The 23,834-nt window shown below is 46.6% G+C and overlaps 2 protein-coding genes and 1 long non-coding RNA gene across 4 annotated transcripts; 2 read left to right on the forward strand and 1 right to left on the reverse strand.

Annotated features, from left to right (window-relative positions):
* Nucleotides 1–445: 445 nt before the first annotated feature.
* On the forward strand, nt 446–3,409 carry LOC149366436 (uncharacterized). Its single transcript, XR_016283855.1, has 3 exons — nt 446–522; nt 2,243–2,399; nt 3,288–3,409. It is a non-coding gene; the product is annotated as an uncharacterized LOC149366436 (long non-coding RNA).
* On the reverse strand, nt 2,096–14,486 carry LOC149366437 (uncharacterized). 2 transcript variants are annotated; one of them, XM_089550790.1, is made up of 3 exons: nt 14,266–14,486; nt 13,772–13,996; nt 2,096–2,294 (listed from the first exon to the last, which is right to left on the reverse strand). In XM_089550790.1, exons 1-3 carry the CDS (start codon nt 14,364–14,366, stop codon nt 2,219–2,221), a joined length of 402 nt encoding a protein of 133 aa, XP_089406916.1. In that variant the 5' UTR covers nt 14,367–14,486; the 3' UTR covers nt 2,096–2,218. The 2 variants fall into 2 exon arrangements, with proteins under 2 accessions (XP_089406916.1, XP_089406910.1); XM_089550784.1 differs by lacking the exon at nt 2,096–2,294 and adding an exon at nt 12,217–12,425.
* A 5,467-nt stretch (nt 14,487–19,953) lies between these two features.
* On the forward strand, nt 19,954–20,499 carry LOC149366438 (rhomboid-related protein 4-like). The gene has a single exon (XM_089570814.1). It carries the CDS (start codon nt 19,954–19,956, stop codon nt 20,497–20,499), a length of 546 nt encoding a protein of 181 aa, XP_089426940.1.
* Nucleotides 20,500–23,834: the final 3,335 nt, after the last annotated feature.

Consider the following 23,834-nt stretch of genomic DNA (forward strand, 5'->3'; position numbering starts at 1 on the left):
CTATGCGAACAATATGAGAATATTCAATTGATTTCTCATAGACCCAATGATAAAAAAAATCTTAAGACAACCTGTTTCACATCTTTGGTTAAGACAAACTTTCACAGCAACCATAACCAAAGCGATTCTTCTTAAAGGTTTGAAGACACTTCGTGTCTGTGAACCTTTGAGTGCTTCGGAGGTGTCTGCAAAGCACTCTCAAGGCAAGCTAGAGAAGAGAAAAAATTTTAAGAAGGCTTCCTGGCAAACAAACGTACCCCTAATCCCCGCGCCCATTGCTCATCCTTGCCAGGTAGCTTCCACGCGCATTTCAAAAAAGATGCGGGAAAGCGTTCTTGCAGGTGTAGTTCTCTGCCTGAAAAGTATAGCTTCTATGCATTTCCAGATAGTGAACTGCCTACTAATTAAACAAGGAGAATGAAAAGCATGTGTTATATTGCCTGCAGGTTTTTCAGGGGCCACAGGCAAAGCTGGCATTGAGCTTGGAGGCCTTGATGGTGATGGCTGCTGTGACTCGCCAGGGTACTGTGCCAAGTAACCTACCTAAAGCCTGCTAGCCATGCATGTTGGCCGAATTGTCTGCACTGAGCTGGTTGCAGTAAAGGAGATGAGTTTTTATTATCTGTGAATGCAAGGTGCAATACAACAATGGCAAAGAGCATCTGCTTCCCATGCACGAAGGTCCACGGTTCAAATTCTGATGCCACCACAAATCTCCACCAGTAAGGGGAGAAGGAACAGCGATTACGAAACATAACAACCAGGCTAAATTACAAAAAGGCATTTAATTCAGTGGAAACACAAGCAGGACATACATAATCAAGATAATCATCATGATGATGCTTGAAAGGACCTCCAGGGAGGCACATATCAACCATGGACCTCCTCAGTGATCAAATCCCAGTCGGAAAGTTTCAGATGGTACACATTCACTTCGCTACTGTTCACTGCATGTTTACAAGTGGTATTAAGGGGGTTGGACTGGGAAGAGTTGGAGATAAAAAGTAGTAGTTGTCAGACATAACTTCACCAGCGAAAGAATGAGACACGAGGAGAAGAACACAGGACAACGCTGGACTAACAACTGAAGTTTAATCGAGAAACGGCCAACCTAGGTTACCAGAAGACGTTTCTCGATTAAACTTCAGTTGTTAGTCCAGCGTTGTCCTGTGTTCTTTTTCTCCTCGTGTCTCGTTCTTTCGCTGGTGAAGTTATGTCTGATGTACACCAACTGGCCCACATGGGTACCTTGTTATAGTAGTTGTCAATGACCTTTGATCCGCTGACGGCATAACTCTGCTAAGAAACTCAAGGGAAGAATTGCAGCTCATGCTACAGGGCCCAAACATGCATACATCACTTGTATGGCTGAAATGAAGGCACCTGGCCAAAGTTAGAGATTCTTTTGGGGAAGGAAACTGTGTTTATTCTGTAACTATGATGAACTTTGACGCGTGGCATGCAAGCAAATGGCATTATCACTTCTCTTCATTCAGAATTCACGTGGCTGTGATGCACTTCAATGAAAATGCCAAGTGGGGCAAGTGGAAACTCTAATAACTCCAAAACCAAGAAGGGGGCACCTCTCAGTTTCTCCGCTAAAAGAGCAGCCTATATACAGCAAGCAAACAGTGCATAACTTGTGCTCAGTTTGCACTGGCTATTGCATGACGACTTCCTAACACGTTTGCAGATAGCAGTCATGCCACCCACTGCGGTGGCTCAGTGGTTAGGGCGCTCGGCTACTGAGCCGAGGCACTCGGATTCGAATTGAACACGGTGGCCGCAAAAGGCACCCATGTGCTATGCAATATCAGTGCACGTTAAAGGTCCTCAGGTGATTGAAATTATTCCAGAGTCCTTCACTACAGCACCCCTTTCTTCCTTTCTTCTTTCACTCCCTCCTGTATCTCTTGCTTACTCCAGGTTCGGGTGTCCACCACAATATGTGAGACAGTTACTGCGCCACTTTCTTTCCCCAAAATCAACCAGCCAGCCAATTGCATGCACTAGAAACACTGCACTGAAAAAAGCACTTTTATGGAACTATATCCTTGTCACATGGGCTACTTCCTTGACTTAGAGTAACACCAAAAGATTTACTACAAGTCTTTGGTTCAATGGAAACGCATGTTTTATTGAGTTATCAGCATACTGATGAGAATTCTGCAAACCTGCGCAGATATTTGTACACTGCTGTTCTGCACTCGAAGAATGTTCAGTTTGATGCTTTTCTCTCCAGGCTACGCTGAAAATCTCTTGAAGGATGTATTGGAAAGGTGCCGGGGCCCATCCTACAAAGAGAGCTTGATGAGAAATGTGCCACTGACATTGAACCATATGGCAAGCCACTATTGCAGGCCCGCAGGACAAGACCTTATTTCTACCTGGCATTCCTGGTATTTAAAATCTACCCCACAACCACTCCTGCTGCCTTCTCTGCCATCCACTTCTCAATCCCGGCATAACTGAACCAGTGCTGTGTCGCGAGACCCACCAAGAGAGGAGGCTACACTCCTCTAACTGCCACCAGCTGAACTGGTGCGAGTGTAGTTGCTCAAGATCACTCCAGCAGCTTCACCATTGTGCACGTTTTGCAGTGTGATGGGTCGTGCAGCACACTTCATCGGCTCCTGCGGAGTGACAGCCGTTTACCAGTGAATTAAACTGCTACGAATTTCTTCTGGAAATGCAATACTGCTTATGTTCCTCCATGACTTGCACATTGAGAATCATATGGTGTCTATCTTCCTGCTGGCTTGTCAGATAATACATCACATTGGGTACGAGTGGTAGTGAGGGCCACCCTAAACCACAGACAACACAGTGGAGGAAATATGAGTAGCAGATGCAATGCTAGAGCTCCCTGAAGCAACAATGACCAACCAGTAAAGAATGAGGAGTATGAGATGTATTACTACACATCTCCAAACCTAGTCCTACGGCCACTGTTTGCAAAAAAAGTTAATTCGGAATGATCTGTTAAAGCCAGCTGCATGAAACGACCACAAGGCTTGAGCATGCCAAGCTTTGTGCAAGTTCATGAAGGCACCATGCAAATACAAGTCAACTTCAGTGAAGTTAAACTCATTTAACGAGCCTGGTTCAGACACCTTGTCGTAACTCTCATCACTTCATATTGCACACCGCTAGTGCATCACTGGCATTACTGGCTTAGAAGTGACTTCACCAGCCTGGAAAACATCTCCCTTCATAGCCTTCAGCCAAGTGCTTGACTGATGAAGAGATCCATGCTCTTCTGCATGAAAGTGACACTGCTATTTCAGATTCGGATGACATGAACAGTTTTATCTGGTCAGAAATTGACACAGAATCTGAAAGTGATGACAGTGAAGACATGCAGGACAACACAAATGACCAGCAACGAAAAGGAAAGACTGCAACCAGGCGGACAAGCGGAATGTATGCATTTTTGTCTTTCTAAACGCACATGAAGTGAAATAAAAGGTGATCTCTAGAGAGTAGTATTGAAACTGTGCACTTAAATTCACGTTTTCCTTCCAATCAGATTTCCTGGCTTAATGAATTGAGGAAGTGCTGCGCAGTCTGGGACACACTGTTTATTAAACACTTTCCTGAAGGTTTGTGGGAGAAATGTGCCTTTCAAACACCTCAATTCCATTCAGGCAAGACGGAAGTCACGTCAAGCAGGTTCAAGGCAATTCGGTATTTGTGAGCATCCACAGTGTCATAGAAGTTCTAAAACCCCCAGTAGCGAGACTTTACTGGTCTTGAATGTTCAGTCTATTTAATTGAAAAGGCAATAACCCAAAACAAGTTTTTTGAGCTCAGTAGCTATGTCCACTTTGCCTGCAAGGTGTCACTACCAGAAAAAGAAGAAAATGTGCTGTTTCTAGTAAAGCCAGTCACTGACTTATTCAGAAATGCCTACTTGGATCTACCCCGGCCTCGTGACGCGTCCACTGACAAACAGATGATCCCATTTTAAGGCAAAAGCCTTTAATGGTTCATACTGTCATCCGTTAGCAGAGGGCGTCACACCTTTGGCAGCATGTTACCTTGGGAACTAAGAAAGATAGGAAAAAATGAATGGTTGCTTCAGATAGAGGAGGAAAAAAATGAACCTAGAAGCCACGTTTGATGACTGTAGAGTAATTAGTTATTTATTTATAGTCAAAAATGTCAAAATTGCATTGAAATAACGCAGACGTCATTATACCCACGGGAACGGTACGACGTTACATCCACCGGAAGTCATCACGGCATACCCAGTGAACCACAAATATCCATTCGACGTACCGGAAAGATCCAAACGTCATGTCCTAAAAGGGGCGTCATTAGATGTGCATCATAAGGATCACCGGCATGTTTGGATGCGCTAGACGTCTATAGGACATCAATATTATGATTGCTTTTAAATCTAGAGCACGTCCACGAAGCATGGACACTAGATGCCTAATATATGATCTCGTGCATGTCCACCAAGCGTGAACAATAGATGTGCAAAGTATGTTAATGTCCAAAAAACATAGACATTGGACGTGCCATATACCTTCGGCGGCTTTAGTACCACATTCGAACATATAAGAAAAGCCTGAATCCTAAGATGTGCGCCATGGAATGAATTTATTAAAGTTTTCTTCCATCGGAAGCTGAAAAAGTCAAAGCATGTTCTCATTTTCTTTATTATGACATTTTTACCACCCTGTGCTAGATTTATTTGTTATGACTTTTCTGATGCAGATATTCTAAATAAAAAGCACTGATGCTAACTAACTTGTCATTGTTTTTAAAATGGTGCAGTTCTATTACAAAGGTAATTAATTTTTCCTTCCTTGCTTTAGTGCACACACTATTGATTGCAAGTCCCTGCGTATTGCTGTAAGAGGGCTGTATTATGCTTCAGCAGCTCTCCATTGCTGCTCTACAACGCTGGCTATGTAGCTTTTGTGGCCATCCAGTGGATGCGACAGATATCCAACTGCGAGGTTCAGTGCACATTCATTACTAGGGGTAAAGAAGCCCTTTTGGTGATCTATAGAATATCTTCAGTGTGTTCCATGGACAAATTAGGATATCCATTAGAAGAACATTTTATGATCATAGATATCCCCTGGATGCGACAAATATCCAACCATTTGATCTAATGCACATCCTATGCTAGAGGTACCGATGCATTTCTGATGATCTATGGAACATCTCCGGTGCATTCCATGCACTAATTGGGATGTCTATAAGAAGTACACAATATCCAGCACTAGGCATTCTTAGGATGTTCAAAGGACATAAGTGGTTATCTGGGTAGTGTCCTCAGCTTTTGCCTCTCAACACTTTAGTTGCCAAAGTGTCCTCGCAATTTTTCAGGAAGGTGCTCTTCATGGCAATCAGTTCCTTTGAAGCGGAATCCTCTTGGTCTAATTTTTTTTAATGGCATCTCCAGGTGGCTTGGTTCTGGCCTTTGCTATCTATATTGGCAAGTGCACAATTTGGGATCAAGGCATGCAGGAGTTGTCTTGGTGAAAGCTGTGCTAAGAGTCTTATGGAAACATTCGAACGGAAACAATATACTTTCGTGTTAACAGACAGGTACTTCACAGGGGTGACGCAGCAATGGCTTAAAGGTAGGACATCTGCCTTGTGTGCAAGAGGACTGAAATTAAAATCCCGATATGGTGCAATTCTTTACCACATTAAACACACATATAAAAATCAAATCCGTTTGTTGATGGAATCATGTAAACAGCAAACCGGCTTAGCTGTGACCTGAGCCGACCGGAGCTGGCAACGCACTCCATCACTGGAGCAGGATTTGGCCACAGCCTTCTTTAAGAGTACACCAATTAACCCCTTGGCCTCGGTCCCCAGTAGCTGTAGAGCAACTGTCGAAGGCGGCGGTCACACCAGTGATGCAGTGGAGGGTGCTAAATATCTTTGGCTGCATACAGGTTGCCGTTGGAAACTGAAGTTCGCAGTGCTTAACGCGAGAACCTTATCCAGTGAGGCTAGCCTAGCAATGCTTTTCGAAACTAGTGGGTGTAAAAATGGGATGACACAGGGCTTAGTGAGGTTACGACAAATGAGGCATTTATGGTACTAAAGAAAAGAATGGGCATGATTATGCTACAGTGGCTTAGTGGGCAGACGAGAACTAGATGTGGGATTCGTTATCAATTAGGATACAGCTGGCAACATAGAGAAATTCTATAGTGCTAAGGAGAGGTATAAACTGAACGTAGTAGTAAAGCTGGATGTAGGTGCCTGCATGCCTACATCCAGCCATGATAACCAGATAGTCGGAATAGTTGAAACCTTATAGGAAGATGTGAATTTGCCAATCAGTAAAGCAAAACCACACTACACCGTACTGATGGGCGACTTCAGTTCCAAGGTAGGCAAGGAGGAGGCAGGAGACCAGCCCGAACCAGGCAGCGTGTGATTATGGTGCAGGTTCTAGGAACAGCACGGAGGAGTCATTGGTAGAGTTTGTGGAAAGAAATAATGTATGGATCATGAATACTTTCTTCTGCCAATGGGAGAACATGAAGTGGACATGGAAGAGCCTGATTGGTAGGGATATGGAGGAGCTTGGAAAGGTGTGATGTAGTGACCGTAGGATGGTAAGGTCTTGAATTAGCCTAGATGTGGAGAGTGGAGGAAACTAGTAAGGAAGAAGCACACTAACGAGTTAGTGGTAAGTGGGCCAGTAGAGGAATTCAGGATCTTGCTGTAGAACAGATAATCAGTTTTAACCAAGGAAAATGGTCTCGTTCAAGCAATGAACGATAATCTCACAGCTATCAATACGGAGTGCGCAGTAGAGGTAGGCGGTAGGATGATTCGACAGGATACCAGTAAGCTGTCTCGGGAGATGGAAGATCTGATTAACAAGTGCAAAAAGCATAGAAGCCTCTAACCCCGGTTATCAAAACTAGTCAGTAAGTGCAGGTTAAATGCAACTATATTCTAAACTTTCACACTCACAGTGTCCCACAGTATCCGACTGGTGACGTCCAAGTCCTGCAGCTTTTTTTCTGTTCTTGAAAAAAGTTTTTTCGTCTCGTGTTTCTTTGTAGTGCCAAATAAACAAGTCTTAAATAAATTGTACTAACACTGCTTTGTTGGTACTGAACAGCATAATGTCCTCATTTGTTCTTTATTGGGCACAAAAAGCTTTGCCAATGATGTTTCAGAAGACAGAAAAATGCTGTAGGCAGCAAGTCACATGGCCTGTAGCACCAACAATGGAGAGAGGAGGTGATGCTCCTGCGGTTGGCGGAATAAACATCATTTGCAAGATGATACCATACGAGAGAGGCCCTGCACTGGGGAGCTGGAACATGGGAATGCGAGTGAAAGAATAAACACCTTTTTGTACCTAGACACCGAACATGTTGGTCATTCTCTAAGCTTGCTGCGTGCATGCAATACTATATGCTTGAAGTACATGAATGGACCCTGAAAGCAGCACCAATGGAGGGTGCACGCTTTGGACTGAGATGGCCACATTCAGCTTCCAGTGCAAGCTTTCTTAAAAATTCAGCTTCACAAACCCAAGTGAGTGGCCATAATAGAAGCACCAGTTTGAACGTTTTCGAGTAGAGCAGCCTCGCTGCAAAGCCTCTCAAGGAGCAGGTGTACACACTTATCTACTTCGTGGGAGATAAAGCAGACTATAATCTGCTCATCCTCAATTAACGGATGATCAGAAGAGGTATTACGATGACGTACTGCAGGCATTCAAGAAGCACTTTGTACTACCTGGAAATATCTACGAACAGGCTGTGTTCTTCAGAAGAGAGAAGAAAATTAGAGGTGGCAGTTAAGCTCTGCCTTAAGGGTATGACGCGATACTGTAATAGGTTAATTCCCATATATGCAGAACTGGTCACTCTACATTCATAGAACCCTGGGAGTCCCCATACCGTTCCTGGCACAATGGTGCAGCAGTTAAATGATGCGCCATTGCCCTGCGATGGCAGGTGCTGCCACCAGAGGGTGTTGTGCGACCAAGGTTGCTCTTCCCTAGCCACCAATTATTAACTTAACTGCCACCTGCATGCTGGGCAGTTTGCTCACTATCTGGTGGGCAGGTTGTGATGACAGCTCAAGGTCATGTGTCCTGGATGGTCCACCTACTTCCTAGCTTGCTCTCTGAGGACCACCTGCCGCAGTCATACTCGTGATTTTTTGCTCACTACGCAGACTCTGGCAACAGTGCCGACACTGCAGTTCCTGGTGAACCGGGCTTTTGAAATGCTATCACGTTAAAAGGCAACAGTCTAAGAGTGTAACTGACTTGCGATGCTGTGCAACTTCAGGGCACTGCATGTAGTAGGCATCAGTGACCACTAGTTGTCAGAATGAATGCAGCTGAATGTGGAGCTGATGCTGGAAAAGGTTATAGCTATTGGCGCCAGTCAGAAGTTGTAAAGTAACAAGCTGTAGCTTTACACGGCTATGGTGAAGGAAAGGTGGACGAGTCGCCAAAACTTGCAAGCCAGCTCGTTCTTTGAGCAAGAAAAAGGAATGTGTTGTCCAAGTCGAGGCCTGTACTTCCTACAGCAAACGTTCAACACCACTTCAGTAAGCTTGAAAGCACATCCCTAGACAGATGTCAAAGCTGGAGGACATTATTTCAGTGACATCACTATGGGGGCCATAAGAAGAAGACTTGTTTTTTGAAAAGCTCTCAATGAAAGTGAAAATTGTCACAAATCAAGTGGGTTCCCAGAAATGCAGATAAGAAGAGAAGCTAAGAGAGTCAAAACTTCTGGGCATCATACGCAACATAGGTCAAAACTGATAGTCTTTCCTGCGCACTGATGTTGCAAATAGCTCAATACAGTGCCCGTAAACAAAAGGAGTGCTATTAGATATAGTGGCAAGACTGTGTGGCTACCTGGGATTTGAGGTACTTTTTAACTGTTTGAGTAAAGCAATATATGGAAATTACATGGAAGAAAGGAACGAGGTGGGATCTACCTTCCTTGATGAAAAGAAAAATTCAGGGGGACACTTTGTTGACCTAAAGTGTGGTGAGGCGAAAGCCTCAAGTGTGGTGTTGCTGCTTGTGTCACTGATGTGTGGTTAAGATGTTAAACTTCGCCTCCAGGGGTGGAACACGACAGCATCTTGCAATGCTGCCAGGGAGTCCACTGAACGCACTCGCCCGTTCAGCTGTACACCTTGCTCGTTGGTAAATTTGTTTTTGAGGAAAGGAAATGTATCTGTCATAGCTCGGTGGACACCTGAACCTCGCGGTAAGGGAAGGGAGGAAGATGGGAGTGAACGAAGACACCGTATTCACTAGACACTAGACGCACCTTTGTTCATTCCAAACCATCGAGCTGGCATGGCGGAGTGGTTAGCGTGCTCGTCTCCCACTCCAGAAACCCTGGTTCGATTCCCCAACTCGACCAATTTCCTACCCGGTTTTATTTATCTGGTCTGACTAGAAAGGTTAATTAGGCTAATTGGTTAATAACTAATTAACTAAACTCAGTCCCACTTACTTAGCACATCACTATACTATCCCTTTAATTGGTTGCATGGTTACTAGCCAAAGTACATTAGGCCTCGTTTGAAATTCGCGCACTGTGACGTCATGACCGTTTCGACCAACTGAAAAGCATGACATTTCTGTCGACAACTCCTGCTACGATGAGGCATTGAAGGCTTCCGCCTTAATAAATGTGAAAGCAAGATTAAAGAGGCAGAGTGCCTAATAGATATACATCAAGTCAAGATCGTATGGTAGCACCAAATGACGATAGACCAGGCGCATTTGCAGTGTTTTTGCTATAAGCACATTTTCATGCAGAACTAATATGTGTGTGCGTGTATGTATACATATATATACATATGAGAAATTGGGAAATGCTTCATTTAGGTAAACATTTATTGCGATTTGACGTTTCGGACAGAGCCCATCCTTTCTCAACACATACACATTTGGCAGACTAGCATGATGATACACTCCAACTCCAACACTATTGTAAGTCGGATGAAACAAACAAAAGGCGAGAACCCCCGTTCCGGAAAGCAGGAAAACACAAATACTTCCTCGGACATAAAGGTCAGCTTGGAAAAATATCAACCAATAAAATCTTGTCAACATGAAGAAAAGAGGCTTGTCTGCAGAACATTTACTGCTAGGACTATGGTGTCGAAGACCAAAATGGCTGGTTGAAGAAAAAAAGATGCCAGAGGTAGCAAAGGTTACAAGAGTAGAAAGAAAAAAAAAACAGTGAAGTGTCTACAACTAATCCTTTGACAGCAGCAATATCACTAGCATTGAAAGCACAAAAATGTGGAACAGGTGGATGCCTTCTCAGAGTAACAGCTTGGCTTCTTAGGTATTACAGAATGCAAGAGGGCAACGGAATATAATGGAGACTCTCAACTCGGAATAGGCAAGATCATAAGAGCCGTTATTACTGGAATTGGGGAAAAGTTCCGATAAAGGACATGAATAACTGGTATGTCCAGGCAACTACCAGGCAACTAAAGATGGAAAGTTTTTTTCATCAGACAGAGATATTCAGAGATAAAGAAGGGTTAGGCAGGTGTAAAAAATGCCTGCAGAAATTGGACCGAGTAACAGGCATCACCATATATTGCTCCCCAATTCTGCGGATGCAGAGGCATTTGTACGGCACAATCGTCTAACCTTACACGGAGGAATCCCTGCAACACTTCCAGCTGTGAACACCAGTTACTAGAATTACGCTTAGTAGACAACTGGCTAAGAAGCCAACTTGGTAGCATCGATTACCAATGGTTTCATGCAAAGCCATCTGGCTAAGAACCAGGCTAGTTTGAAAGCAAGTTCACTGTTCAGCCCCTGTAGACTTTACTTGACCAATGTGCAGAAAAGCGAACGTGCAAGTCATGGAACTGTACATTGTGTTTTTCATGTGAAACGTGCAGTGACAAAAGCTGTACATCTGCAAGTCATAGCAGCACAACAGGCAGTTTCTCGCAAGCTTTTTGAAGTTCTGCAGCAAAGAGGAGGATCAGGCTCGGTTGTCTACAGCAAGATTGGTTTGGTTTGGTTGATGGGGTTTAATATCCCAAAGCGACTAAGGCTATGAGAGACGCCGTAAGACGCAAGATTGCAATAATGCTCAAGAGAGCCAATAAAGACATGCTGCACAATTAAGGCGCTATAGAATGCGTCTCCAAAATGAAGCAAAGCTTGCACATGGATTTAAGTAAGAGCAAGTCTGGAAGAATTTCTAGAAAGGATAACGGTAAGCAAATGACGTTGCCATAGAGAATGGTCACTGGGCGATGCTTTTGTTCCAAGGGTTGGTACCGACAACAAAAGTGGAAGTAATGCCTAACGATCAGCCATTAACCTACACATACAACAAAGTGAGTGAGCTTTTGCCAATTACACTGGCTGACGTAACAGGCAGTAAATGTAAAGCCTGTGAGCCCGTTCCCGAGAGCATGACGCCACTGAAGAGGCATGGAGATCGAGATGTTGAGGAAAATGGTCAAGGGAACACTTGAAAAAGAACACTTAAAAAGGGAAAGAATACAAATGCAAAACCAGTGAAAAACAATAAGCAAGTAGACAATTTTTTCTTGGCAGATGCAAACATGGGTCCTTCTTGCATCCGTCTTGAGTCACGCGCACCTATTCTGACAAAGGTGGATGTCTACATTCTTGACCTTTGTAGCGAGGCAAACAGCACAGTATGAAAGCAAACACAACAACTCTAACCACTGGAGAATTGTTTCTGGTAAAAAAGAAAACCTAACTCAGTGGCAGACAGAAACCAAGAATTCTTATCCACCGACGACAATGGTACTGAAGGGATATAGGAGAGTACAGATGAAAAACAAAATGAGTGACGTTTACCTATAGAGACAATGACAATATCTGCAGTATGTCTCGTTTCTATGCACACGTTAGGCTGTCTCAGTATGCCAGTTGCTGCCAGTCTTTAAACACTCATGTACTCGTGATCTTTATATTTTATTTGCCATTCAAGCAAGCACAAGTTACACTTTCTTTGTGCATGTTGCAGCCTTGCTTCACAGGTGGGAGAAAAATGAAAGGGGCATGCACATGAGACTGTGCGCACACAACATTAAATGCACAAATTGCATGTATCCGTTGGCCCTGAGCACGGCTGATGTCATCACCTGGTGTTCTCTAGTTGAAGCCATTGGTTCAGGTTACTAGCCAACATCATCACAACAGTTCATGACAGACACAAGCAGTTGGCAGCATTAGACGGCAAACAAGCCTTTAATACAAAAATGTAGATGTCCCTTGATACCAGCAGACCATTACCCACAGTCAGTCGTCAGCAGAAGGAAATGCTCGCCGAATTTGGCAGACGACGCATGCTGGCAGCAGCACATCTGCCGTTTCGAGTGTTAACCAGATCCAACGAACGAACAATCGTTGAGCAATGAAGCGGTACGCCCTGAAAAAAGCCAGGGATTACGGTGAGGCACAACTGTGTTTCAGGTGCGAGACAACAACAACAAAAATAGAGGGGACACTTTGGCTCTCTAAAGTGCTGCAAGGCGAAAGCATTTCCTGGCCACTGTTTGTTTTTATTTACTTTTTTATAGAGGTGTGCGAATATTCGAAATTTTCGAATATATTTCGAATATCATATTTTTAGTATTCGTATTCGATTCGAAATCCAAGTATTCGGGTTCTTTCGATTATTCGACCCGACGCGAATATTCGTATCTAGCCCAATATTCATTGAGACCACCGGCATTCATTTCGCTCCGCAAGCCCTATCGACAGAGACATAACAACATGGCGGCGCCCAGAGCAATGCGCATGGATGAAGGCAAAGTTTTCCTTGGAATTTTTCCTTGGAGGAAGGAAAATTTTTACTTCCTCCAAGGGCCATTCCGTAGCTGACTGCGCTGGTGAGCTTTTTTGTGGCTATACCTGCGAAGCTGCTATAGTCAGAGCTGTGCACGAAGTACCTCGCAATACGTGCCAGGTCAGTGCCAAGTGAGAGGTCATTTTCTGTGGCTGGGGGAGTCATTTCAGCTAGAAGGGAACTACTTCTGCCTGACCATGTGGAGCAGCTGGTTTTCCTTCACGACAACCCTTTATGTTCATCCCAGCAACGCAGTTTTGTGCTGATGGCAAGCTTGCCTTAATCAATGCTGGGTACTAGCCATCCTTTCCGATATTTCCGCTCTTCTAAGAATAATGTTTGAGACTTTGATACTTTTTGTGCAGCCACACACACCATTTGTGTTCATTTAATCATCGATAGTTGAACTGTGATGTTCTTGGGTGCTCAAATAAATGTTTTGTAGTGGTTAAATGCGTCTATCCTTGATTATTCGATATTCGATTCGATATTCGGATTCAAGTATTCGTATTCGAAAAATTTGATATTCGCACACCCCTACTTTTTTATTTTTCATATTTTGTATTTATTTTTCATTTTTTGCTCCTTCTCCTAATTTTATTGTTTTTATTTTTATTTTCACATCTTATCTTTATTTTTGTTTATTTTCCTTTTCTTGACTTTACTTCTTTTATTTTATTTATGAAGCCTATGCATTCACTAGATGAGCCTTTATTCTTGCTGGAACCTTGAGCCTTTTAAGCAGTGACGCCGAAAGGCGGACGAATCTGCCGACGCGTCTGTCGACACTCCTACCAACGCGTCTGACACTCCTGCCGACGCGTCTGTCGACACGGCTGCCGACGCGTCTGTCGACACGGCTGCCGACGCGTCTGCTAACGACAGTATGAGGCATTAAAGGCTTTCGCCTTAATAACAATCATTACTTGTGCCTCTCCTCGTCCACCTCCAGGTCGCCCTCCACGTCGACGCCGTTGTCGCGCAACTCCCAGTACGCGGCCCTGAGCACTTCTGGGGTACAACACATGGCCTTGAACACGGGGCTGCGGGTGATGCAGCCGTTCCTGCGATGGGCTACGTCCACGGGAATGTTGCGGCAACACACCTGTTTGGATGGCGAGGCCATTTTCTCGCAGTCGCCGCAACTGCACCTGCGTTAGCCTTAAATGTATACCTGCGGAACATGTAGGTGCCAATGTTGTAAAAAAAAGCGACAGCTGAAAACAATGCCATCGGACGCGCACAATCGAGATGCTCTGCAGAGTCATTACGTAGGGATCTGATGTTACAGCCTTCAAGCACTCACACTACCCATTATTTACAGCGTTGTACGACTTGTACAACGCTGTAAATAATTGATATAACCGTCAAGATGTGCAGAATGTCATTATCCGTTCCGTCGAATTATTTCGTCACTTACCACTCATCATAATCATTTTCAACGTTGTCAAGAAATTTGTAGGGCTCGAGGAAAACCTCGGCGGTCCTCTGCCGAATTCGCGCTTCGAGCTCGGGGTCCATGACGCGAGAAAGACAAAGGTAGAACTTCGAAAAACGGTCTAACGAACCAAACGAAGCAGAAAACAAAATAGCGCGCCTACCGAAGAGAAACCGAGCCTGTTGACGTCACTGACCTCCACTGGATAATGATGGGGATGACGCACTTTCAAAGTTGAAGCCACCGGAAGTAGGCAACGCCGTCTCGGTTTCTGTTTTCACCTTGGCATTTCGTCTTTTCGTTGTTCTCGTTTTTCTCCACAGAAGAAAGTTTATTGAGCGATGCTCATCATGTACGACTTGATGCGTAAATTTGTTCCTTGCACAGGCGCTGGCTGGCTGTATATGTGTGTGTGTGGTTTCTGTAAAATAAATCAGTTTTGAGGGGCGATCTGCCCACTTCTCGTGTGTGTGCTTGCGTGTGTGCGCCTGCTTGCGTGTGTGTGTGCGCGCGTGCGTGCGCGTGTGGTTACCACCTTTAAATTTCAAAGTTCCTAATCTTATTCACCGGCCTAATTTTCTGCCGCCCCCTGCTACGCTTCCCTTAGGATCATTCGTTATCTTGCCTTAAAATTGGTAAATTGGTTTTTGAAAGAAATGGCGCAGTATCGATCTGTCTCGCATATCTCGACACCTGAACCGCGCCGTAAGGGAAGGGAGGAAGGTGCGAGAGAAATAAGAGAGAAAGAGGTGCTGCAGTAGAGGTCTCCGGAATAATTTAGAGCACCTGGGGATCATTAACGTCCACTGACGTCGCTCAGCATGCAGTCGCCTTTTGCGTATTCCCCCTCCATCGAAACGCGGCCGTCGCGGTAGGGTTTAAACACTCCGGGTCAATATCGAAACAGTACTTTTTCGCGCACACCATGTTCGGTTTTCGCCCTCACAAGTCAGCAAAGGATACACTTCTGCAGCCCCACCGCGACATCCTATAGATCCTGTCGAATGCCCCACAACGACAACGTCGCCTTGGATATCTTAAAGGTGCATTCGACAACGTACGTCATACACGAAGTAACCGTCAGACCAATTGTGGCCACAAAACAATCCATTACATAAGACAATTTCTTACAGACTATCAAGCCCAATATGCATGCATACAAGATGTGAAACATGGGCCAAACACCATCGTCTCGAGGGGAACACAAGGCGCGATCCTGTCTCCCCTCCTCTTCAATTTGGCAATGCTTCATCTTCCCTCCAAATTGTCTTCCCTGCCCGGGATACATCACGCTCTTTATGTGGATGGCATTACAATCTGGGCCACTCAAGGTAGCCTGGGCCACATGTAATCCTGCCTGCAAGCAGCGGCGACCCTAGTCGACGACCGCGCGGCCTACTGCTGACTCCAGTGGGCCCGAGCTAAATCGGAATTTGTGCACGCAGGTCTCTCCGCCCGGGACAAAACTCCGCTTCGCATCAGTCTCCCCTCGGGGACGATCCAGGAGGCCAAGGAGACCCGATTGCGTAATGCCTGCATGACTGCTGATGTTTCTACTGAGTCAAGTTTTTTGTCGTCATCAATAAGGGGTTATGTACATAGGCGTTGGTTATATTCTATGCATTTCTCTGCCACATGATCGGTAGTATGTATATGGTATACTGTTCAGTAGCCTTTACGAATGCCTGCCTGGTCATCTGGTTGATTGAAGTCTAAGATTGTCTCGATTCTATTAGCGATTACCTTAGTAAAGTACCTTGTAGGAAACGGACAGTAAGTTGGTTGGTATGTAATTTTTCAAGGCTTTGACGTCTCCTTGCTCATGAATTAAGGTGATGTTAGCATTCTTTCAAGATTCCGGTTCGATCGAAGTCATAACGCATTGCGTATACAGAGCGGCTAGTTTTTCCAGGGTAGTATCCCCACCATATCCTTCGATTCCTTTCATTGCGTTAGCAATACTGCTGTAGGTTTCGCCTCGTCGCGTAGCCCGGGTCGGTAGGGACGGATGACCTTGAACAGCGCTGCTTCAGCCGCGCTCCGCCAGACGGCAGCGCCGTCAGCGCGCAGCGGGGCAGCGGCGCAGAGCAGTTTGCTCTGTCTACGATAAATGGCGCCACTAGAAGGTTCGCCACTTCTGGCCTTCGAAGCCCGCGTTAGCAACATTGGCGCGCAGTGCGTCGATGGCATCCATGATATCGGTTAAGCAATTAGCCTAATTTCTAGTCAGACCACATATATAAATAACACCCAGTAGGAAATTGGTCGAGTTGGGGAGTCGAACCAGGGTCTGCAAAGTGGGAGACGAGCACGCTAACCACTCCGCCATGCCAGCTCGATGGTTTGGAATGAACAAAGGCGCGTCTAGTGAATATGGTGTCTTCGTGCACCATCGTCCTCTCTTCCCGTTACGGCGAGGTTCAGGTGTCCATCGCGATATGCGAGACAGATACATTTCCTTTCCTCAAAAACCAATTCACCGACGAGCAAGGCGTACAGCCGAACGGGCGATGGGGTTCTGTGGACTCCCTGGCAGCGTGGCGGAATGGTCACGTGACCAAATATGGCGGCGCCCATGCTCCCGCGCTGTAAACCGTCTATGAATGCGCGCTTGGCGTGAATGCTTTGCTGTGCAGTCCTCTAAGGAGAATTGGCAGTGACAGGAAGAAGCGAGAAAGCGACAACGTGCACAAGAGACGCCAGAACAGCGTGAATAACATCTTGCAAGGCGTCGTGCTAAGTATGCAGCTCGGCGACAACGTTCTACCTCGCAGAGTGGTTACACGTCATCGGTCACTGATGAATTTCAATACCTGACTGCTCGGGAACGCCGCAATGCTACCAGGCGAAGGCAACGCGCCGAGGAATCGCCAGAAGAACGCGTGCACCATTGCTAACGCAATTTACCCGGTTAAACCAGAACTAAGCCACTGCCAATTTTTCCTTACTGGAGGGATGTAAAATTGCTCTGTAGTATATTGCCTCTCTCGTTAGCGTCCTGACTGCTTCGGCTGCTGTGTGGGTCTGTGCAGCACACCTCGGATACTATAACTATCTTATCCGTAATGGCAATGACGTTGCCTCCTTGTCTCTTAGCGCATACGTCTGACTTCTGCCTATGCTTAATTTTCTCCCGACAGCTTTTAGGCTTCCTCCGATCTTTAGAGCATGCTGTATTCTCTATATTCTACTTCCTTAGATCAGTTACCTTTCGCTTATTGATGAACTTTGATAGCTCGGTAAGCGTAAGCAGTAGGAGAGAGGGAAAGAGGAAACTTCATTCGAAAAGAGAACTGCAGGAGCCTGGCGGTCGGTAATTCTATTCCAAGGCTCCGCTGGCGGCAGCTGACTTGCGGACTAGCTGGATGATCCAGGCTTGCTGGTCCAGGTAGTTGCTGCCAAAAGCCACTTTCACTGCTCGTGTGTCGGGTGTGGCACTATTAACGTCTTGGTCTGGCTTGTCCTGGCATTCCCCAAAGTTATGACAGAGCTGGGACTTGCCCTGCATCAAGGACAGTAACCTGGGTACTTTGTGACTTATCGTGTTTGAAATGGGATGATTAGAAAATATGCCAGTTTGTATTCTCTAGTCTATGGTGTCCGAGGAGGATGTTTGTATATGATGGGGAGAAATATAAGCGGATAGCTAGATGGACTCGCGATTGTAATGCTAACAACTGTGCCTCTGTATGTTTTTATCTCTTCTCACCACGTCGTCCCTTGTCATGACGCCCTTTCAGTTCAGTTCAGTGCATTTATTTCAGTCATGTACAATGGCTGAGGAGAAAGGAAAAAAAAGCCGCGCACGCGGCTTGACAAAGCTCCCATCTCCCGTAGCGGCTTGGCACGGCGATGACAGACAGCAGTAAAACAATAACAAGAGAATGCATGAAATAACAAATATGTACAATATCTTCTCCTCTTCCCAGTTCAGAGTAGCAATCCAGTTATTCATCGATCCGGCCGACCTCTCTGCACTTCCATTCAATAAACTCATCTATCTGTTGATAGCTCGGCCAGTTCTGATGCACAACTTTTTTGGCAAAAAAAATCTGTTTCCTGGAACTATGATGCGACAGCATAAGGAGCTTGTCGGTCCATTTTGCGTTGACGCCATGACGTCACACCAGAGCCTAGCCTGTACAGTATGGTACACTGTTATAGGGAACATGCGATCGCGCGGCCTCCGCACTTCGCGGAGCGCTGCCGCCGAGAACTTGTGGGAATTGTCGGCACAAGACGTATGCGCAGTAAGCATGGTGGCTGGTCATTCCGCGCATGCGCCTGATGCCGCCTATTCTCGCCGCATCTAGGCGGCAGTGCTTCGTGAAGCGCAGAGGGCACGCGATCGCCTGCTCCCTTTAACAATGGACCGTACTGTACGTGGCGTTTCGCTGTATGGTAGTGCCGTGATCGTGCGTGGCAACTGCGTACGAGTCATATGAAAAGTTATGACTCATGACATAGACTGGAGGGACGCCACCAGGCTGGAAGTGACGAATGCTCTGTGTGTCAACTATTTATGTGAGTATGAGTCACAGGACCAGTCGTGACTCGGGACATACACTGGAAGTAACGTCACCAGATCTGAAGTGACGTCGACTAAACGGGAAGTGAGGTCACTAGACCGGAAGTTTTTGGAAGTTGGCGCTCGGGCGTCAAGTGGCGCCATACTATCCCATCACGCACGTAATGCAACTAAGTATTCTCCAAGAGAGAGAGAGCGAGAGAGAGAGAAAGAAATAACATTTATTAACACCCATCAAAAAGTTAACAGGGATCCGAGGCACAGCTTGGTCCCAACCATGTCCATGTCCTCCCCCTCAGCCTTCGAGCGGGATCTCCTGGATCTCAGCAGCGCCCGGGTGGAGACGGATGACTTCACGTAGTCCTTTCTCATCTTGTTTGAGAAGCAGTGCCTCCTAGGAAAGTATCTTTCAAACTTTATTGCACAGTACCTGTCACAAGAGATGATCAGGACTATTCGAAACCGTGCAAAGAGAGCAAGAGTCAAGGGTCTACAGACAGTGGCTGTAGAGTTGTTGCCCTAACAACAAATGGCCCATACCCGCAGCGGGAGACCAGCCAAAAACCGGGAGGCATAGAAAGGGTAATAAACTGCACATTCTCATGGCCAAAAAGTAAGAAATAGACAGAAAAACAAAAAAAGGTGCTCAAAAAACATTCGTGCCCATCCTTTCTTCTCAGTCTCCTATTGTTGTTGTTGTTGTTGTAGCCTTTGACAGAATGGCACATACCCACACTGAGGGATCGGCCAAGAATCGAGAGGTAAAGGTTGGTATTCACCTGTACGCTATTCGCTTCGAAGAAAAGAAGACGAAAGCTCAGGCAGCTGAAACATCCCCCACTCCCCCGTAGTGGGTATGTGCCATTCTACTCGAGGCCAACCAACCAACCAACCAATCCCCCGCAGTGGGTACGCGCCATTATCTAGAGGACAACAACAACAACAGCAACCACGCCACCAGAGGCCTACAACAGCAACAACAACTAAGAAATGTGTTTGTGTGCGTGTTTTATTGTAACACCGATGCTACGGGACATATTCGTAAGCTGACAGTGCCTCCTTTTTTCTTTTGGTACAAAATAAACAACAGCTCTCTGGGGCTCGTGAACACGCGCGGCCCCACGGAGAAGGTGTTACCAGAAATGTCCTGGCCCAAGACAGCCGCGGTGTTGCTGCGTCGTCGGGTGAGAGACCTGTGGGGGGTCGGCTTCCTTCTGGCGCGTATGCTCTTCGAGGTTGGGCCCCGCGGCATCCCACCCGTCACCGCAACGGCGGCGATGCTGCAGGTGGCCATCTACTGCAGGCTCTTGCCCGTACCGTGGCGTTCGCCCTGGGACGTGTGCATGAGCGTGAGCACCGTCCTGTGGCGGAGGCAGTGGAGGCGGCTCATCCTGAGTCAGCTGGAGCACGCCGACAGCTGGCATCTCTACGGCAACATGACCTCCTTCGTCTGGAAGGGCATCCGCCTGGAGAAGGAGATGGGAAGCGCCAGATTCGCTCGCGTTCTGCTGGTCTTCCTGGTCGAGGTCGGGGCCGTCTCCCTGCTTCTCACGGCCAACTTCGGCGGCCTGCTCTACGGAGATATTGCCTGCCTCGTTTGCTCCATCGGCTTCTCCGGCGTCGTGTTCGCGCTCAAGGCAAGGCGACTCCTTTACTTGTACATCGGATACTGCTTTGAAGCGTTCTAGAATTCATCCCCTTCCATAACCCCTCCTCTAGGGTGCTTGAGTGTTCCACCAAGCTGGAAGACCAGGTCACCCTGGTTAAGCAGCTGCAGGTGCAGGAAATACTGAGCACTTCATCTGCACTTTTTCACAAATAACACTTCCTTTCTCTCCCTCTATCGCCACCATGACCTCCAGCTGTACAGGCAATATATTGTGGGATTCCATTTATTTTCAAAGGTCGAAGTCTAGAAGGGAGGACGGTGTCTTGCTGTCTTGCGGTTGTGCCATGTTACAAAAGAGGCGGCATATTATGTTAGGCCTACCTAATTACAGAATGTGCTCATTGGACGCGGGGGGGGGGGTTACTTTTTGTTATGACTTTCGCCATAGTTCGTTAAAGTGTGTAATGCCGCTAATTGTCTGCTGTTGTCAAGATTTAGGATTCAGTTTTGGTACACGCATTGCCAAGGAGCACCTTGATAGCAGCAAGAGAGCATTGGCTGTCTACGTTTAGTAACTGCACACCGTCCTCAGCTACCAAATTGAACAGCAGTAAGGCTCGCCTCTTAGCAAAGAGTTGCCATGGCAGCGAGCTACTCTTATATACGGTGGAAAAAAAGCGCTAAACGGGGTGCCCGTATTTACAGTGAATGGGCCTATTTGGAGTGTCAGTGTCGTCATTGTCCTGCATGGGCGTCCGGAAGGGGGGCCAAGGGGGGGGGGGGGGCGGTTGCCCGCCCCCCTGGAATTACAGATATTATTTATGCACTAGTTTCTTTTTGGTGCTAACCTTCCGCCGCCCCCATCCCCGGATATCGGGAGTCCCCCTCCACCCCCCCCCCCCCCCATGGAAAAAGTTCTGCGGACGCCCTTGTTGCCCAGTATATTTCCAGGTGGATTAAGTTAATCCCGCGCCCTCCACCACGGCGCTCATAAAAGCCCCACGAAACATACCCTCCCATCCCATACCATACCATACCATTCCATACTGGAGCGTAGCCAGGGGGGGGGGGGGGGAGTGTTTCGGTGTCAGAACACCCCCCGAAATTTTCTGAGCGCTGCATACTCCAACATTTTACGGTCACGGAGGTGAACGGACGATTTTAAGTAATGTTCACCTTGTAGAGGAACTCACAGAAATTTGATGCATTGCCATGACCATATTTTAATAGCGTTATTTTTCCTCAGTGACAGTTCCGTGTTGAATTTTAAACAGTGGCCCTTATTTTTGTGTTTCAGTAATTATTCAGGAATGTTCCGATGTATTTGCATTCTCTATTCTCGAAAATAGATAAACACCTTTAGCATGCCGTGCACCGTGTTACCGGTACTGGAGTACCGGGAGCCTGCGCGCAGCCAATGCGCATGCGTAAATTGCCTTGACGGCGCCAGATGGCGCCACATACCCGGCAGCTGTGATCGCGCACGCAGCGTCGGAACCAATCAGCGCGCGCTCACCGCCGGTGGGCGGCCACCCGGTACTCCGGAAACGGTAGCGATGGCACGGTACACGGTATGCTAAAGGTGTCTATTGACGTACATTGTCACGGCTCTAAAATAGGGACCGGAAGTTATTGCAGAAAAGAGTCACTCTTCTTCGCCATCGCACGACGTATGGCACTCCTTTTAACTGTAGGCACAGTTCACCCAATTAAGCATAGCTTTTCATGTCAGCGTACTTTTTCATCCTGTATATGTCGTCAAATGATCATGTACTTTCGCGAAAATAAAAAGTGTGTGTGTGTTTTTAAAGCGACTCTGCGGCCGGGCGCAGGTTCACATGCATGGGGTAGAAGTTTTGAGAAATTGGTTTGGTTTGGTTTATGGGGTTTAACGTCCCAAAGCGACTAAGGCTATGAGAGACGCCGTAGTGAAGGGCTCCGGAATTTTCGACCACCTGGGGTTCTTTAACGTGCACTGACATCGCACAGTACACGGGCCTCTAGAATTTCTCCTCCAAAGAAATTCTAGCCGCCGCGGCCGGGATCGAACCCGTGTCTTTTGGGTCAGCAGCCGAGCACCATAGCCGCTGAGCCACCGCGGCGGCAAGTTTTGAGAAATGTATATTCGTTCACAGTTGCTGACTTTGTTGTAGAGCAGAAGCTTTTGCATGGTTTTATATATATTAAAAATGTTACAAATAGCCGCGATTTTTCAGACTAGTGTTTTTTTTGTGAGAGAAAAAGTCAAATCAAGCCCACGGAGTCCTGCATGCACTGGTACTTTCGTGTAAATATTAGTGAACGAGACAACTAACCCTTTGGCTTAATTAAAGCAGAAAAAAAAATGACTACTTTTTTGAGCGCAGGCTCTCTTTCTTTTCATTAATTTTTTTTACAGGCGGCGTATGACACGCCCCGCAAAATATTTCAGGTTACGCCACTGATACCATACCATTGGTTCCAATGCCTGCATAGCTTACACAAATCCACTTGGTGGTTAATGCTAGTGTGCACAAGTTTGTTTTGTTGCGAAAGCAACACTACGCGAGTCGCCGAGCCATTTCGCGGAGCAGACGAAAGGCCATATACTGCGCATGCGCGAGGAGCAGTGACGTCACATGGCGCACAGCTGGCTGGCGCGCCGCCGTCGCTGCGCGGGTGACTCAGAGGTGCCGCTGCCTCGCTCGCCAGTTGCGCATGCGCAGTAGCGGCGCATAGCTAGCGTGCCGGGGCCGCCGCCGCTGCTGCGCGCTCTCCATCGCCTCTCTCTCTCTCTCTGCTAGTTGCTGTGGCAATCCTCCAGGTTTGACCAGAGCTAAATCACTGCCAATTTTTGATATTAAATTTTTATGCTACTCGCTTTCAACCTTATATCATCGGCTGTGACATTATAGCGGCCACTTATGAGGGACATCTGCAGTAAAAGCGCTTGCCTGAAGACAGTCGTTCTTTGTTCTCCGCAAGCGTTACTGAAAGTAGACTAATCGGTATCATACAGGCTGTATAATGCGAGGCGTTTTGTATGCCGACAATGGGAGCTAAAGGTGATTAATGCCTAATTTTAACGTACTGAATAAAGGAGGAGCGCGAGAATTCATGCAGTTAGGTTGCGCTTCGTTTGTGCGCTAATTACCACTACAAATGCTACCGAAAGGCAACAAAGCGTGTAGGGGGGGGGGGGGGGTGAGGGGGCACCAACAGAAATGCCAGTATTGCGTGGCAGCTTGTAATCGTTAGCCTCCTCAAACGACGGAAGAGAAAATGAGTGAAGTGATGGCGTGAAATAGCGCGGTGGTCGAAGCGCTGAAGGACACCAGGCTGTATATGTTACATTTCCGACGAATGTATTTATGAACACGGCACAAAATGAAATAAATTTGTCTGGGCTAGCGATGATATACGGCGTAAGCAGGA

This window comes from Amblyomma mixtum, chromosome 1 (assembly GCF_055824585.1).
Source record: "Amblyomma mixtum isolate Tamu chromosome 1, ASM5582458v1, whole genome shotgun sequence".
Lineage (NCBI taxonomy): Eukaryota > Metazoa > Arthropoda > Arachnida > Ixodida > Ixodidae > Amblyomma > Amblyomma mixtum.

Coding starts and splice junctions, on each gene's coding strand:
- LOC149366437 (XM_089550784.1), bottom strand. CDS start 14,366: ATGGACCCCGAGCTCGAAGCGCGAATTCGGCAGAGGACCGCCGAGGTT. Junction 13,997..14,265: donor GAAAATGATTATGATGAGTG/GTAAGTGACGAA, acceptor AGGCTAACGCAG/GTGCAGTTGCGGCGACTGCG. Junction 12,426..13,771: donor GTGGACGAGGAGAGGCACAA/GTAATGATTGTT, acceptor GGCTTTTTTCAG/GGCGTACCGCTTCATTGCTC.
- LOC149366438 (XM_089570814.1), top strand. CDS start 19,954: ATGTCCTGGCCCAAGACAGCCGCGGTGTTGCTGCGTCGTCGGGTGAGA.